At 43.7% G+C, this 16,733-nt stretch overlaps 1 protein-coding gene across 1 annotated transcript; it reads left to right on the plus strand.

The window, feature by feature from the left end:
- Positions 1 to 1,405: 1,405 nt before the first annotated feature.
- On the plus strand, positions 1,406 to 15,713 carry USP49 (ubiquitin specific peptidase 49). Its single transcript, XM_062509439.1, has 6 exons — positions 1,406 to 2,330; positions 5,824 to 8,452; positions 10,063 to 10,267; positions 12,696 to 12,804; positions 14,354 to 14,559; positions 15,237 to 15,713. Exons 2-6 carry the CDS (start codon positions 7,109 to 7,111, stop codon positions 15,401 to 15,403), a joined length of 2,031 nt encoding a protein of 676 aa, XP_062365423.1. The 5' UTR covers positions 1,406 to 2,330; positions 5,824 to 7,108; the 3' UTR covers positions 15,404 to 15,713.
- Positions 15,714 to 16,733: the final 1,020 nt, after the last annotated feature.

Genomic DNA, 16,733 nt, shown 5'->3' on the forward strand with positions numbered 1-16,733 from the left:
TTCGGTTGGGTTTTGGTTTTCCGTTGGGTTTTGCTTTTTGGTTGGGTTTCGGTTTTCGGTTGGGTTTTGGTTTTTGGTTGGGTTTTGGTTTTTGGTTGGGTTTTGGTTTTCGGTTGGGTTTTGGTTTTCCGTTGGGTTTTGCTTTTCCGTTGGGTTTTGGTTTTTGGGGGGGGTTTTGGTTTTTGGTTGGGTTTTGGTTTTCCGTTGGGTTTTGTTTTTGGTTGGGTTTTGGTTTTCGGTTGGGTTTTGGTTTTTGGGGGGGGTTTTGGTTTTCGGTTGGGTTTTGGTTTTTGGGTTGGGTTTTGGTTTTCGGTTGGGTTTTGGTTTTTGGGGGGGGGTTTTGCTTTTTGGTTGCGTTTTGTTTTAGGTTGGGTTTTGTTTTTGGTTGGGTTTTGGTTTTCGATTGGGTTTTGGTTTTTGGGGGGGGTTTTGGTTTTTGGTTGGGTTTTGGTTTTCTATTGGGTTTTGGTTTTCCGTTGGGTTTTGGTTTTCGGTTGGGTTTTGGTTTTTGGTTGGGTTTTGGTTTTCGATTGGGTTTTGGTTTTTGGGGGGGTTTTGGTTTTCGGTTGGGTTTTGGTTTTCGGTTGGGTTTTGGTTTTCGGTTGGGTTTTGGTTTTCGGTTGGGTTTTGGTTTTTGGGGGGGGTTTTGGTTTTTGGTTGGGTTTTGGTTTTGGGTTGGGTTTCGGTTTTTGGTTGGGCTTCGGTTTTTGGTTGGGTTTTGGTTTTCTATTGGGTTTTGGTTTTTGGTTTTGGTTTTGTGTGGTTTTTGTGGGGGTTTTTTTGTGGTTTTTTCTTTTTTGTTTTTTTTTTTTTCGTGGGGTTTTTTTGTGGTTTTATTTCTTTTTTTTGGGGGGGAGTTTTTTGTGTGGGTTTTTTTGTGGTTTTTTTTGGTTTTTGTTAGGTTTTTTTGGGGGGAGTTTTTTTGGGGTTTTTTGTGGTTTTTGTTTGTTTTTTTGGGGGGGAGTTTTTTTGTGGTTTTTTTGTGGTTTTTTTGTTTTTTTTTTTTTTGGTGGGGAGTTTTTTGTGTGGTTTTTTGTGCTTTTTTCTCTTTTTTTGGTGGGAGTTTTTTTTGTGGTTTTTTTGTGTGTTTTTTTTGTGTTTTTTTGTCTTTTTTTTGGGGGGGGGAGTTTTTTGTGGTTTTTTTTGTGGTTTTTTTGTTTGTTTTTTTGTTTGTTTTTTTTTGGGGGGAGTTTTTTGTGTGGTTTTCTTGTGTTTTTTTTTCCTTTTTTGGTTTTTTTGTGGGTTTTTTTTTGTGGCTTTTTTTTTGGTTGGTTTCTTTGGGGGGGAATTTTTTGTGTGGTTTTCTTGTGATTTTTTTTTCTTTTTTTGGTTTTTTGGGGGGGGAGTTTTTTGTGTGGTTTTTTTGTGGTTTTTTTCTTTTTTTGGTTTTTTTGGGGGGGAGTTTTTTGTGTGGTTTTTTTTGTGTTTTTTTTCTTTTTGTGGTTTTTTTTGTGTTTTTTTTGTTTGTTTTTTGTTTGTTTTTTTTGGAGGGAGTTTTTTGTGTGGTTTTCTTGTGTTTTTTTTTTTCTTTTTTGTTTTTTTTGTGTGTTTTTTTGTGGTTTTTTCTTTATTTTTTTTTGTTTTTTGGGGGGGTTTGTGTGGTTTTTTTGTGGTTTTTTTTCTTTTTTGTTTTTTTTGTGTGGTTTTTTTGTGGTTTTTTGTTTGGTTTTTTTTGGGTGTGGAGTTTTTCGTATACTTTTTTATATCTTTTTTCTCTTTTTTTTTCTTTTTTTTTTTTTTTTTAGTGGGGCATTGTCCATCATTTTTTATTTCTTTCTTTCTTTTTTTTTTTCCTTCTCGCAAATTCATTTACATTAAAAAAAAATAAACATAGCTGCTGTCACCAGATACCTGCAGGTTCCTTTAATCAGGTCCCAAAAGTTGCAACAATGGCACAAAGGAGCTCAGGTGCTTTCTCGTGACTCTTATTTTAATTTAATTTTTTTTTTTTTAAGGGGCAAAAAAACCAAATTATTTTTGCTGCTTTTGCTTCTGGGAGCTGTTAGAAGATCTCCACTTGAAAATTTATTTTTTTTTTTATTGATTGATTGATTTTTTTTTTTTTTTTTTTTTTTTTTTTTCAGGATTTTTCAACAAGAAAATGGGAGTTTGCCGCAGCGTTTTGAGCGATTGACAAGGTGAGAAGTTTTTAAAAGTTTTCAAAAGTTTTGCAAGTTTTCATTTCTAAAATGTTACCGGGTGAATTAATAACCCTTTATTTTACTTTGATTCTCTGCTGTTTTTATTTTCAGTTTTATTCATCTTTAGTGGATCGCAGAGTTCCAAGTGATTCCTTCTCCCCCTTTTTTCTCCGCAGAACATCTGAGTAGGTGAGAAAAAAAAAAAAACAACAAGATTTTCGAAAAATTCCTTAAAAATCAACTTTTTACAGAAAGAAAATAAAAAAAAAAAAATAAATCAATAAAAACCCCAACAAACGCAAAAGTTAAAAGCTGATCATTCCAAAGAGCACAACTCGGTGCTTTTTATTTTCTTTGCTCATTTTTTAAATCCTGCTCCTCTTGGTGCCTTCGACCCATCCAGGGCAACAAAAATTTGGGATTTCCCCCGCGGTTGGTGGGGATTTATTTGGGTTTTTTTTTTTTTTTTTTCTTTTTTTGTTTATTTTTTTTTTGATTTTTTTCTCTTGGAATTATTTTCTTTTTCTTTTTTTATTTGTTTGTTTTGAGGTTTTTTTTTTTTTGCCTTTTTTGTTTTTGTTTTTTTTTTGTTTTTTTCTCCTGGAATTATTTTTTTTAAATTTTTTTTTGTTTGAGTTTTTTTTGTTCTTTTTTTTGTTGGTTTTTTTTGCCTTTTTTTGTTTATTTTTTTTTTCTCCTGGAATTATTTTCTTTTAATTTTTTTTGTTTGTTTTGGGGGTTTTTTTGTTGTTTTTTTGCCTTTTTTTGTTTCCTTTTTTTTTTTTTCCCCCTGGAATTTTTTTCTTTTTTTTTTTTAATTTTTTTTATTGTTTTTTTTGCCTTTTTTTGTTTCTTTTTTTTTTGTTTTTTCCCCTGGAATTATTTTCTTTTTCTTTTTTTTTTTTTTTTTGGTTTGTTTGTTTTAGGGTTTTTTGGGTTTTTTTGCCTTTTTTATTTTGGTTTTTTTTTGTTGTTTTTTTTTTTCCCCCCGGAATTTTTTTCTTTCTTTTTTTTTTGTTTTGGCTTTTTTTGTTGGTTTTTTGCCTTTTTTGTTTCTTTTTTTTGTTTTTTTTTTCCCCTGGAATTTTTTCTTTCTCTTTTTTGTTGTTTTTTGGGGTTTTTTTGTTTTGTTTGTTTGTTTGTTTTGGGTTTTTTGTTTCTTTTTGTTTGCCTTTTTTTATTTTGTTTTTTTAAATTTTATTTATTTTTTAATTTTTTAAATTTTTTTTGTTTGGGGTTTTTTTGTTTTTTGGTTTTTTGTTTGTTTTTTGGTTTGTGGGTTTTTTATTTTTTTGTTTGTTTTTTAATTTTATTTTTTAATAAATTTTTGTTGCTTTTTTGTTGTTTTGGGGTTTTTTTTGCATTGTTTTTTTTTGGTTTGGGTTTTTTTATTTTTTTTTGGTTGGTTTGTTTGTTTTGTTTTTTGGTTTTTTTGTTTGTTTTTTAATTATTTTAATTATTTTTTGTTTTTTTAATTATTTTATTTTTAATTATTTTTGTTGTTTTTTGTTTTGGTTTTTTATTTTTTTTGTTTGTTTTGTTTTGGTAGTTTTGTTTTTTTTTGTTTTTTAATTATTTTAATTTTTTTGTTGTTTTGGGGTTTTGTTTGTTTGGGGTTTTTTGGGGTTTTTTTGGTTTTTTTTGTTTGTTTTTAATGATTTTATTTTTAATTTTTTTTGGTGCTGCTTTTTTGTTCTTTTTTGGGGTTTTTTTGAGTTTTGTTTTGGTTTGGTTTTTTATTGTTTTTTGTTTGGTTTGGTTTTTTTGTTTGTTGTTTAGTTTAATTTTTTAAAATTTTTTTGCGTTTTGGTTTGTTTTGTTTGTTTTTTAATCATTTTATTTTTAAATTATTTTTTTGTTGTTGCTTTTTTGTTTTTTTATTTTTTGAGTTTTTTGTTTTGTTTTGTTTTGGTTTTTTTTTGTTTGTTTGTTTGTTTGTTTTTCCCCCCTTTGTTTCATTTTTGTTTTATTTTGTTTTCAATCATTCCCTGGATCTGCTGCTACCCTGCTGAACCCAACAACTCCTCCTCCTTGGGAAATACAGAGAAATCCAACATTTTTTAAAAACTTCTGCTACTGAGACTTCACAGACCCCTTGAACAAGCAGCTATTTTGATGAATCCCTTAAAAATTTTGTCTTTCATGCCCATTTTTTTGTTCCAAAGTACAAATGTGGGGAGGCTGAAGGGTTAAATTCCCCATATGGCAGCGAGCAGAATCACAGATGTTGATGATACAACATAATTAGTATTTTATTTTTATTTTTTTTTTTTTAATGGAAATGAAAGCTGTCAGTGTCACCAAAGTGGAGCTGCAATTTCTGCCACTCGCTCTCACCAAACCTAGACAGGATCCAAAAAAAAAACAAAAAAAAAAAAAACCAGAATTCTATTATTTTTTATATCCACGCCTGAGGAGGAAAATTAAGAGGAAAGAGGAGAAAAATTAATAATTTTTTTTTTTTTAAAAAAAAAAAAAAGCTCAGAGAAGGGAAAAAGGCGGAGAAGGGATTTTTTTTTTTTTTTTCAACTTGGAAAAAAAAAAACCAAAACAAAACCAAACCAATCCTTTGTTTAGGTGAGGATTCCCAAAATCCTTTCCACATCCTGGGATTTGGGAGGGAATGAACCCAGCTCAAGGGAAATGTGGGAATTTCTGAGCTGGTTTCAGTAAAAACCTCAGAGGTTCTTTAGGTGCTCAAGTGGCCACTTGAGCTTTCAGTGGAGTCCAGGAGAAAGAACTGAAGAGCTTTGATTTTTTTTTTTTTTTTCCCTAAGAGATTCCATCCTCAACAGCAGGAGCTCTGATAAAAAGTGGTAATTAAAACAAATTTGCATCATTTGGGGACCACTAAAAACTGCATTTCCTTCACCTGCAGGTGAGGGCTCAACCCCTCAAAGCTTTGGCAGGTGTTAAAGTTTGCACCTCACAAAATGAAGTTTTAAGCACGTGTTCTGTGTGCCAGGTCCGTGTGTCACAAATTTCATTCAGATCTGGTTTTTCCAGATCTTTCAGTTTTTCCATCTGGTTTTTTTTTTTTTTTTTTTTTTTTTTTTTTTTTTTTTTGTATTCTCATTTTCCTCATTTTTCTCTCCTCTGTGATTTTTGCTGTGTTGTAGTTCACACCTACCAGCTCCTCATTTCTTCTTTTTTATCGTTTGAAAAACCACACAGAAATGAAATTTAACTCGGTGCAGCTTTTCTTTTCTTTCTTCTTTTTTTTATTTTTTTTTTTTTATTTTTCATCTTTCCCCTTTTCCTCCCCCTGTCTCTCACCAAGCAATTGAAGGAGCCAAAAATCCAAATGATCACAGGAGGGGCACGTTTTTCCTCCTGTTTTTGGGTTGTTTTTTTTTTTTTGTTTTTGTTTTTAACTCCCATTTTTTCCTCTCTGCCATATGTTGGGTCATCCACTACAAAAAACTTCACTACGAAGAGGCTCCATGTGATCAGCAGATTTTTACAGCCTGCCCAAAAAAAAAAAAAAAAAAATATGAAAGCAAGGACTGGAATTTTGTGCGTGACACATCTCAGCATCTAAAAATTCAGGATTCTGGGGGTAAATCCAGAGAATTAATTGTGGAATAAATGAGTTCTGCACTGAGGGGTTGGTGATGTTCCTGCCAGCCTTCCAGAGTTGGTTTCTGTACATCACCAGGATATTTCTCCTGTCTCTTTTCAGGACTTTGAAGCTGCCTGGCAGTGAGGAATTGGCAGAACTGGAATTCTCCAGGATCTCTGGGCAGATGGGGCTGCTGGGGGCCCGGGATGTGGCGTGGAGGAGGAAGGGATGTGTGCCCTGCACTCCGTGAGTAAATGGCTGCTCTGAGCTCCTGCCCTGCCCTCAGAGCCTGGAGGGACTGGGAAAAAGGGATCCACAATCCACTGGTAGTGTTTTAGCAAACTGGTTCCTCAGGATTTTAGCTTTTCTGTTTTTTTTTTTTTTTTAATACGTTTGTAATCCCGTAATTCTTTAGGGTATAACTCTAAATTCCATACACAGTGTGAGCTGCTGCTTTCCCATTTTGACAAAACGATTCCTCTCCAGGACTGGGAATCAAGGACACCTCACTGCCTCAGGTCCTGAGGGATTTAAACAAAAGTGAGATGGGGGGGAGCAAACCTGGGGATTTCATTACCTGAAGCTGTAATTGGGAGATTAAAATGTAACTGGGGGGAATTTGGGGTGTCCTGTGCAGGGCCAGGAGTGAAATCTGCTGGTCCTTTTGGCCCCCTTCAAATCAGGATATCCCATGACCCTACAAGAAGATTTCAAATGTGTGTCACAGCACTAAAATCCTTTTCCTCGTGTTCTTTGCCTCCGTAGAGCAGTGACACCTCCTGTGAGACACAGATAGATGCAAATGGGGGGATTTGGGCTGTCCTGTGCAGGGCCTGGAGTCAAATCTGATGATCCTTGATGATCCTTCCAAATCAGGATATTCTGTGATCATATGAAAAGGCATTTCAAGTGCATGTCCCATCTCTAAAATCCTTTTTCTTGTGGTTTTCCGCCCCGGCGCCTCCTGTGAGACACGGACAGATGCAGATGGGGGAATTTGGAGTCAGATTTGATGATCCTAATTTGGAGTTAGATTTGATGACCCTGACCCTAACCCTTGCAATCGGGGCTCTTTCCAATGACCCTGCAATGGGATTTCAAGTGCACGTCCCATCTCTAAAACCCTTTTCCCTGTGGTTTCCCCGCCGAGGTCGGAGCAGCGATGCCTCCTGTGAGACATGGATAGATGGAGATGGGGAAAATTTGGGGTGTGCTGTGCAGGATTAAGAGTCAGATTTGATGATCCTAATTTGGAGTCAGATTTGATGACCCTGACCCTAACCCTTGCAATCAGTCCCCCTTCCAATGACCCTACAATGAGATTTCAAGTGCACGTCCCATCTCTAAAACCCTTTTCCCTGTGGTTTCCCCGCCGAGGTCGGAGCAGCGACGCCTCCTGTGAGACATGGATAGATGCAAACATGTGGGGCGGCTACGACTCGCCCAGGACCACTCGATCCTGAACCCCCAGAAGTGGCAGTGCGTGGACTGCCACACCACCGAGTCCCTCTGGGCCTGCCTCAAGTGCTCCCACGTGGCCTGCGGCCGCTACATCGAGGAGCACGCCCTGAGGCACTTCCAGGAGAGCCGGCACCCCTTGGCCATGGAAGTGCACGAGCTCTACGTCTTCTGTTACCTGTGCCAGGATTACGTCCTGAACGACAACCCCGAGGGCGACCTGAAGCTGCTCAGGAGCTCGCTGTCGGCCATCAAGGGGCAGGGGAGCGGGAGGACGCTGCGCTCCACGGCGCTGGCCGAGGATGCCTGGAGGAGGAGGAGCCCTCAGGGTCAATCCCAAACGCTCACGGCGCTGCGGCACCGGCGCCAGGCCCTGCTGGCGAGGGCTCTGCGCACCTGGTTCCACAAGAGCTCCCGGGGACAGCTGAAGCTGAAGGAGAAAAAACACATGGAGGAGCTGGAGAAGAAGAAGGAGGCGGCTCGGCAGCGGCGGCGGGAGATGAAGAGGCGGCTCCTGGAGGAGTTGGCCAACGCTCCCCCGAGGAAGAGCGCCAGGCTGCTGTCCCACGTGCACAGGGAGAGCTTGATCCCGAGGAAATTCAGGGAGGTGGCCGCGGCTTCCCCTACCTCAAGGCAGGTGCAGAGCAGCAGATTGAAGCAGTTCTACTCCATCCGGCGCCAGCCCCTGATGACGCCCGGGGTGACGGGGCTGAGGAACCTGGGCAACACCTGCTACATGAACTCCATCCTGCAGGTGCTCAGCCACCTCCAGAAGTTCCGGGAATGTTTCTTGACTCTCGATCTCTGTGAAACAGAAGAACTTTTAGCTAAAACTGTGAACGGCAGGGCTAGGATGCCCGGCAGACTGGCCAACGGGGCTGCTGCCAACGAGCCGGGGAAGCCTGACAAGGTGGGATCGTCTCCAGCTTTGAACGGGGGCTCCTCCATCAGCAGGAGTTTGGAGCTCATCCAGCCCAGGGAGCCCAGCTCGAAGCACATCTCCCTGTGCCACGAGCTGCACACCCTGTTCAGGGTGATGTGGTCTGGCAAGTGGGCCCTGGTGTCCCCGTTCGCCATGCTGCACTCCGTGTGGAGCCTGATCCCGGCGTTCCGCGGCTACGACCAGCAGGACGCTCAGGAATTCCTCTGCGAGCTCCTGGACAAGGTGCAGCAGGAGCTGGAGTCCGAGGGCACCAAGCGCAGGATCCTCATCCCCTTCTCGCAGAGGAAGCTCACCAAGCAGGTCCTCAAGGTGGTCAACACCATTTTCCACGGGCAGTTGCTCAGCCAGGTAAGGAGCTGTTTTGCACGGGGAGCAGTCGGAGCTGTTGGCAGGAGGAGCAAAGCTCTGCGTGCCGAGGATCCCGTTCAGGGCTGCCTTGGGAATTCCCAGTTCCCGAGGAAAAACGTTCCCTTGGCTTGCCGTGCGGGTGCCACCATTTCCATCCTTTGTGGGGCACAAATTCACTTCCCTTGTGCCGCTTCGGGGTGAAACCTGCACAAGCACAGAGCTTTTAGGGTTTGAATGTGGTTTTTTAAGGTGCCTTCACAATTTTTTATTTTTTTTTTCCCCCCTTTCTGGTGATGGTTCTGTGCTCTTCGTGACAATTTCTTTTTTTTTTGCCAGCACGAGAAACGCAGAACATGCTTGTCAAAAATTCCTGTAGGAGGTGAAAAGTTCCCGTGGTGTTTGGTCCCTTTTCCCTCTGCTGTTCCTTGTGGAAATATTTCATTCCCCACAAGGCAGGACCCCAAAATTCCCAGGAATTTTGGAAGTCCCAGCTCCCCTTTGCTTTCCAGGAGAAATGAAGGAGGAGCAGAACTGGTGGTTTGTAAGATCAGACACAAAGTGTGTTGTTCTCTATTTGGTATCTGGAAATTTTCTGTCACCCTGCCCCCAGCCACTGAGCTCAGCAATTTTTAGGACTAAGAAATAAATCTGTAACAAAATAATAAGCAATATAGAAATAAAACTACCTAATAAATAAATCTATAACAAAATAATAAATAAATAAAATTAATAAACAAATATAATAAATAATAAAAATATATATAAATATCTATTTATATTAAAATATGTACTTATATATAAATATATATTTATCTAAAATAAATATAATAACTAATATAACAAATCAATAATAAATCTATACTGAACCAATAAGCAATATATACATAAATAAAACTACCTAATAAATAAATCTGTACTGAATAATAAATAAATTAAATAAATCAATAAATAAAAATATAATAAATAATAATTATTATAAATCTATATTTATATAAGGTATATATTTATATATCAATATGTATTTATCTAAAAATAAATACAATAACTAATATAACAAAGAAATCAATAATAAATCTATACTAAACCGAGGAGCAATATATAAATAAATGAGTAGTGCCTGATCAATAAATGTGTACTAAACCAATAAGAAATATATAAATGAACAGTAGGTGATCAATAAATGTGTGCTAAACCAATGAGCAGTATATAAATGATCAGTACCTGGTCAATAAGGTGTGCTGAACCAATGGGCAGTATATAAATGATCAGTACCTGGTCAATAAGGTGTTCTGAACCAATGGGCAGTATATAAATGATCAGTACCTGGTCAATAAGGTGTTCTGAACCAATGGGCAGTATATAAATGATCAGTACCTGGTCAATAAGGTGTTCTGAACCAATGGGCAGTATATAAATGATCAGTACCTGGTCAATAAGGTGTTCTGAACCAATGGGCAGTATATAAATGATCAGTACCTGGTCAATAAGGTGTGCTAAACGCAGGAGCAGCACGCACACAAACGCGCTGCCCGGTGAATGGAGCCGCTCCGGTGGCAGCGGCGGGCGCCGCCCGCTCGCGGCCCGCGGGCTCCCCGGCTGTGTCCCCGCAGGTCACCTGCAGGACGTGCGGCTACAAGTCGGACACGGTGGAGCCCTTCTGGGACCTGTCGCTGGAGTTCCCGCAGCGCTACCACTGCCTGGGCCGGGCGCTGCCGCCCCCCGCGCACGCCCGCTGCCCGCTCACTGAGATGCTGGCCAAGTTCACCGAGAGCGAAGCGCTGGAGGGGAGGATCTACGCCTGCGACCGCTGCAACAGTGAGTGCCGCTGCTGCTGTGCGTGTCCGTGTGTGTGTCCTGTGTGTCCGTGTGTGTCCTGTGTGTGTGTCCGTGTGTGTGTGTCCGTGTGTGTGTCCTGTGTGTCCGTGTGTGTCCTGTGTGTGTGTCCGTGTGTGTCCTGTGTGTGTGTCCGTGTGTGTGTGTCCGTGTGTGTGTCCTGTGTGTCCGTGTGTGTCCTGTGTGTCCTGTGTGTGTGTCCGTGTGTCCGTGTGTGTCCTGTGTGTGTCCGTGTGTGTCCTGTGTGTGTCCTGTGTGTGTGTCCTGTGTGTCCGTGTGTGTCCTGTGTGTCCTGTGTGTGTGTCCGTGTGTCCGTGTGTGTCCTGTGTGTCCTGTGTGTGTGTCCTGTGTGTGTCCGTGTGTGTCCTGTGTGTCCTGTGTGTCCTGTGTGTGTCCTGTGTGTCCTGTGTGTGTGTCCGTGTGTGTGTCCGTGTGTGTCCTGTGTGTCCGTGTGTGTCCTGTGTGTCCGTGTGTGTCCTGTGTGTCCTGTGTGTGTGTCCGTGTGTGTGTCCGTGTGTGTCCTGTGTGTCCGTGTGTGTCCTGTGTGTCCTGTGTGTGTGTCCGTGTGTGTGTCCGTGTGTGTCCTGTGTGTCCGTGTGTGTCCTGTGTGTCCTGTGTGTGTGTCCGTGTGTCCGTGTGTGTCCTGTGTGTGTCCGTGTGTGTGTCCTGTGTGTCCGTGTGTGTCCTGTGTGTCCTGTGTGTGTCCGTGTGTGTGTCCTGTGTGTGTCTGTGTGTGTCCTGTGTGTCCTGTGTGTGTCCTGTGTGTGTGTCCGTGTGTCCGTGTGTGTCCTGTGTGTGTCTGTGTGTGTGTCCGTGTGTGTGTCCTGTGTGTGTCTGTGTGTGTGTCCGTGTGTGTGTCCTGTGTGTGTCCGTGTGTGTCCGTGTGTGTCCTGTGTGTGTCCTGTGTGTGTCCGTGTGTCTGTCCTGTGTGTGTCCGTGTGTCCGTGTGTGTCCTGTGTGTGTCCGTGTGTGTCCGTGTGTCCGTGTGTGTCCTGTGTGTGTGTCCTGCGTCTGTCCTGTGTGTGTCCTGTGGCTGTCCTGTGTCTGTCCTGTGTCCCTGTGTCCCTGTGTCTGTCCTGTGTCCCTGTGTCTGTCCTGTGTCTCTCCTGTGTGTCTGTCCCTGTCCCTGTTCTTATCCCTGTCCCATTCACTGTTCCTGTCCCTGTTCTTGTCCTTGCCCCTGTTCCCTGTTCCTCTCCCTGTTCCCAGCACTGCTCCTGTCCCGTTCCCTGTTCCTGTTCCCTGTCCCTGTCCCTGTCCCAGTCCCTGTCCCTTTCCCTGCTCCTGTCCCTGTTCCCTGTCCCTGTCCCTTTCTTGTCCCTGTCCCGTTCCCTGTCCTGTTCCCTGTTCCCTGCCAGGGACACCTGGAATGTCCATTGGGGTGGCAGATCTCCTTTTCCTACATGTTCCTGCTGGTTGGCTTTGTCAGGAGAATTAAGCCACAAAACCACCAGAAATTTATGTCCAAAAAGGAGACAGAGGAGTCCTTTTACTTTATTCAAATAAAGGGGTGTAAATGTGGTATCTGCACCACTTCATTAATCTGGATTTTCTTCTGTCTTCACTCGAGTCAGGATTAAAAACACAAAGGAGACGAATTTCTCATGTTCAGGCTCAGCTGTTTGTTAAATCTTACCTAAAGTCCAGAGGGCTCTGCAGCACTTGCAGCTACCAGCTCAAAGTGAGCACAATGGAGAGTGAACCTGGCTAGTTACAAAATGAGCAGAATTCGTTATTTAGCTGCCTTTCAAAGCTAAGCAGTGCAACAGAGAATTAACACCTATATTCTTGACACTTTGAACCCAATAACCAAACTCCTGTGACCTGCACTGTGGGATTTTCTGTCCAACCAAAAACTGCTGCCTGAAATCATGAAGAAGAAAGAAGACAGAAAGAAACAAACCCCCCAAAATCCTCCATCTAAGGTGTCACTTTTGGGCTCTCACAGGCCACTTTTTGCCTCTGCTGTGCCATTTTTTGGCCCTGCTATGTCATTTTTTGGGCTCTTACATGTCACTTTTTACCTGGGATGACGTAAAAAGAGCATCTTTTAATGCTCTTGAGCTTCTGTGAGGGGCTCAAAACAGCAGAGAGAATAAAATATCGAATATTTGTGAGCTGGAATTCACCTGCTGGAACTGCTGCAGCCCAGGATATCTTTGGCTCAATATTCCTGGTGTTTTCCCAGCAGGAACAGCTCAGAGGTGACAAATATTTGTGTGATGAGAAGAAGGGAGAGTTTCATCCCCCAGGAATTCAGAAATATTTATTCCTGTGACCGTCCCCGTGCTAAAAAACAAACAAAAAAAAATTGAATTAAAAGAGTTCACCCTGTGCTGGTTGTTTAGGGAATTAATAGGATGTTCATAATCTTTGCCTTGGGGGATTTTGGGGGTTTTTTTTTGGGCAGGTAAAAGGCGAAAATCTTCTCCCAAACCTCTTGTTCTGAGTGAAGCTAAAAAGCAGTTGCTGATCTACAGACTACCTCAGGTCCTCCGGCTGCACCTTAAACGTTTCAGGTGAGGCACTGAGCCCTGGATAATTTTTGGGGAAAAAAAAAAAAAAAAAAAAAACTACCAAAAGTGGGGCTTTGAACTTCCCTCAATTCCTGCTAAAAGCAGCAGTGGAACTTGTGAGCCATCAGGTTGGTGAAAGCCCTTCCCATTCCCTGTTTGCAGGGTTTTGGTTTTTTTTTCCTGCCACAGTTGAATATTTTGTACATATTAATCCTTCATTTCCTTGGGTTTTACTCGAGTTTGCAAGCAGCTTTGGAAGAAGTCTGCTGAGTGAAAGATTTGTTGAAGGTGGGAGATGGAGAGAATTTGATGCCAATATTGAAATAGAAAAATTCTGTTGTTGAATAGAAAGTTTTAGGACAAGTTTGTAAAGTGGTCAGGGTGGGTGTGGGGAGGGTGTTATTGGTAGAACTGAGGATTTTAAAGGTGGTCAGAGGAGAAATGTGGTTCAAAAATACCCCACCTAAAATAAAAAATATCAATGGCAGGATGAGATCCCACCTGAAATAAAAATCATCAGTGGTAGGAGAAGGAGACCCCACCTGAAACAAAAACCCTCAGTGGCAGAAGGAGACCCCACCTCAAATAAAAATTCTTAATGGCAGGGGGACACCCCACCTCAAATAAAAACTTTCAATGGCAGAGGGAGACCTCACCTAAAATAAAAGTTAATAATGGCAAAGGGTGACCCCACCTGCAACAAAAATCTTCGATGGTAGGAGGAGACCCCACCTGACCCCAAACCCTTCAATGACAAAAGGAGACCCCACTTCAAATCAAAACCTTTAGTGGCAGGGGGAGACCTTACCTGAAACAGAAATTCTTAATGGCAGGGGGAGACCCCAAATAAGATAAAAATTCTTAATGGTAGGAGGAGACCCCACCTAAAATAAAAACCTTCAGTGGCAGGGAGAGACCCCACCTCAAAAAAAAATTCTTAATGGCAGGGGGAGACGCCAAATCAGATAAAAATTCTCAATGGTAGGAGGGAGTCCCCACCTGAAATAAAAACCTTCAGTGGCAGGAGGAGACCTCACCTCAAATAAAAACCTTTAGTGGCAGTGGGAGACCCCACCTGAAATAGAAATTCTTAATGGCATGGGGATACCCAAAATAAGATAAAAATTCTCAGTGTTAGGAGGAGACCCCACCTGAAATAAAAACCTTCAGTGGCAGGGAGAGACCTCACCTGAAATAAAAACCTTCAGTGGCAGGAGGAGACCCCACCTGAAATAATAACCTTCAGTGGCAGGGGGAGACCCCACCTGAAATAGAAACCTTCAGTGGCAGGGGGAGACCCCACCTGAAATAAAAACCTTCAGTGGCAGGAGGAGACCCCACCTAAGATAGAAATCCCAAAATAAAAATCCTCCAATGGCAGGAGGAGACCCCAGCTGACCCCAAACCCTTCAATGACAAGAGACCCCTCCCAGACCAAGAGCCTTTTCTGGCAGGGGTCCCAGGAGCCCCAGGAGCAGGGGGGGGCTGTGTGCCGAGGCATTTTTGGGGTGAGCAGCCCGGGCCCGGCTGAGCGTGACCTTTGTGTTCGCAGGTGGTCTGAGCGCAATCACCGCGAGAAGATCGGGGTCCATGTCCTCTTTGAGCAGGTATTAAACATGGAACCTTACTGCTGCAGGGACTCTCTGCCCTCCCTTGCCACAGAGAGCTTTGTGTATGACCTGTCGGCTGTGGTGATGCATCACGGCAAGGGGTTTGGCTCAGGACACTACACAGCTTATTGCTACAACACCGAGGGAGGTGCGTGTGCTGGCCCCTGGGCAGAGTCCCACCCCATCCTCTCTCTCCCCTGCCCCGGCGTTCCTTGGGCTTTTCCCTCCCTTGGGATCCCTCCTCAGGGTTCCAGTTCTTTGGTATTTACTCTTTGTCTTTCAGTAGTTTATTTACTTCCATGTATTCCCTTTTTTTGTTGTTGTTGTTGTTGTTGTTGTTTTTTTCTGGTGAATTTTTTCTTCTGCATTTCACTCTCAGGCATAACTGTTCCAAGGAACTGCTGGAGCTGAGGTTTGCTCAGGATCCTCAAGGTTGAGGAGATGAACAGAAAGTGTTTTGAGGCTGAAAAAAAAAAAAAACCAACCAAAAAACCAGGAACTATTCATGAATAACATCCTCAGGGGGCTGGGAGATCCCAGCAGCTGGATCAGGATGGGCTCTGCCTTCCTGCCTGCACAAATTGCCTGGCCCCAAGGAATTTTTGGCTGCCTAATTATGCTTTTGGGCTGATCAAATGAAGATTTGATCCATTTCTAAAACACCAAAAAAAAAAAAAATACATTAAAAATGCTATTCAAACCATTTTCTACATTAGAGGAAAAGACAGAGGTACCTTTTCTCCTGTGGATGTTTCCTGTGAGCAGTTCCAAAATCCAAAGGGATGCTGCCTCAGCTGAGAGCTTTTTTTTGCCCTTTTCTGCCAGGTTTTTGGGTGCACTGCAACGACTCCAAACTGAATGTATGTAGCGTGGAGGAGGTGTGCAAGACCCAGGCCTACATCCTCTTCTACACTCAGAGAACGCTGCAGGACAAAGCAGGAATCCCAGAAAAACAACTCCAAGCTCAGGTTTTTGCCACCCAAAAGCAGTGACAAGGACACGAGACTGACATTCCAGTCAGGGGAAAACACTCCCAGCTGCTCCTGGGAACTTCTGGTGGTCATCTTCCCCTTCTTTGTGGGGAAAACTGCAGGAATGGGATTGGAGCAGGAATGGGATTGGAGCAGGAATGGGATCACAAAAGGAGTGGGATCACAGCAGGAATGGGATTAGGGCAGGAATGGGATCACAAAAGGAGTGGGGTCAGGGCAGGGATGGGATCACAGCAGGAATGGGATCAGAGCTGGGATGGGATCACGGCAGGAATGGGATCAGGGCAGGGATGGGATCACGGCAGGGATGGGATCACGGCAGGGATGGGGTCGGGGCAGGAATGGGATCAGGGCAGGAATGGGATCAGGGCAGGAATGGGGTCACAGCAGGAATGGGGTCACAGCAGGAATGGGGTCGGGGCTGGGATGGGGTCACGGCAGGAATGGGGTCACAGCAGGAACGGGGTCACGGCAGGAATGGGGTCACAGCAGGGATGGGGTCACGGCAGGGATGGGGTCACGGCAGGAATGGGGTCACAGCAGGGATGGGGTCACAGCAGGAATGGGGTCACAGCAGGGATGGGGTCACAGCAGGGATGGGGTCACAGCAGCAATGGGATCACGGCAGGAATGGGGTCACAGCAGGAATGGGATCACAGCAGGAACGGGGTCACGGCAGGAATGGGGTCACAGCAGGAATGGGATCACGGCAGGAATGGGATCAGGGCAGGAATGGGGTCGGGGCAGGAATGGGGTCACAGCAGGAATGGGATCACGGCAGGAATGGGATCAGGGCAGGAATGGGGTCACAGCAGGAATGGGGTCACAGCAGGGATGGGGTCACAGCAGGAACAGGGTCACAGCAGGAATGGGGTCACAGCAGGAATGGGGTCAGGGCAGGAACGGGGTCACAGCAGGAACAGGGTCACAGCAGGAACGGGGTCACAGCAGGAATGGGGTCAGGGCAGGAACGGGGTCAGGGCAGGAACGGGGTCACAGCAGGAATGGGGTCAGGGCAGGAACGGGGTCACAGCAGGAACGGGGTCACAGCAGCAATGGGGTCACAGCAGGAACGGGGTCACAGCAGGAACAGGGTCACAGCAGGAACGGGGTCACAGCAGGAATGGGGTCAGGGCAGGAACGGGGTCACAGCAGGAATGGGATCACAGCAGCAATGGGGTCACAGCAGGAACGGGGTCACAGCAGGAATGGGGTCAGGGCAGGAATGGGGTCACAGCAGGAATGGGATCACAGCAGCAATGGGGTCACAGCAGGAATGGGGTCACAGCAGGAACGGGGTCACAGCAGGAACGGGGTCACAGCAGGAATG

This window comes from Cinclus cinclus, chromosome 27 (genome assembly GCF_963662255.1).
Source record: "Cinclus cinclus chromosome 27, bCinCin1.1, whole genome shotgun sequence".
Lineage (NCBI taxonomy): Eukaryota > Metazoa > Chordata > Aves > Passeriformes > Cinclidae > Cinclus > Cinclus cinclus.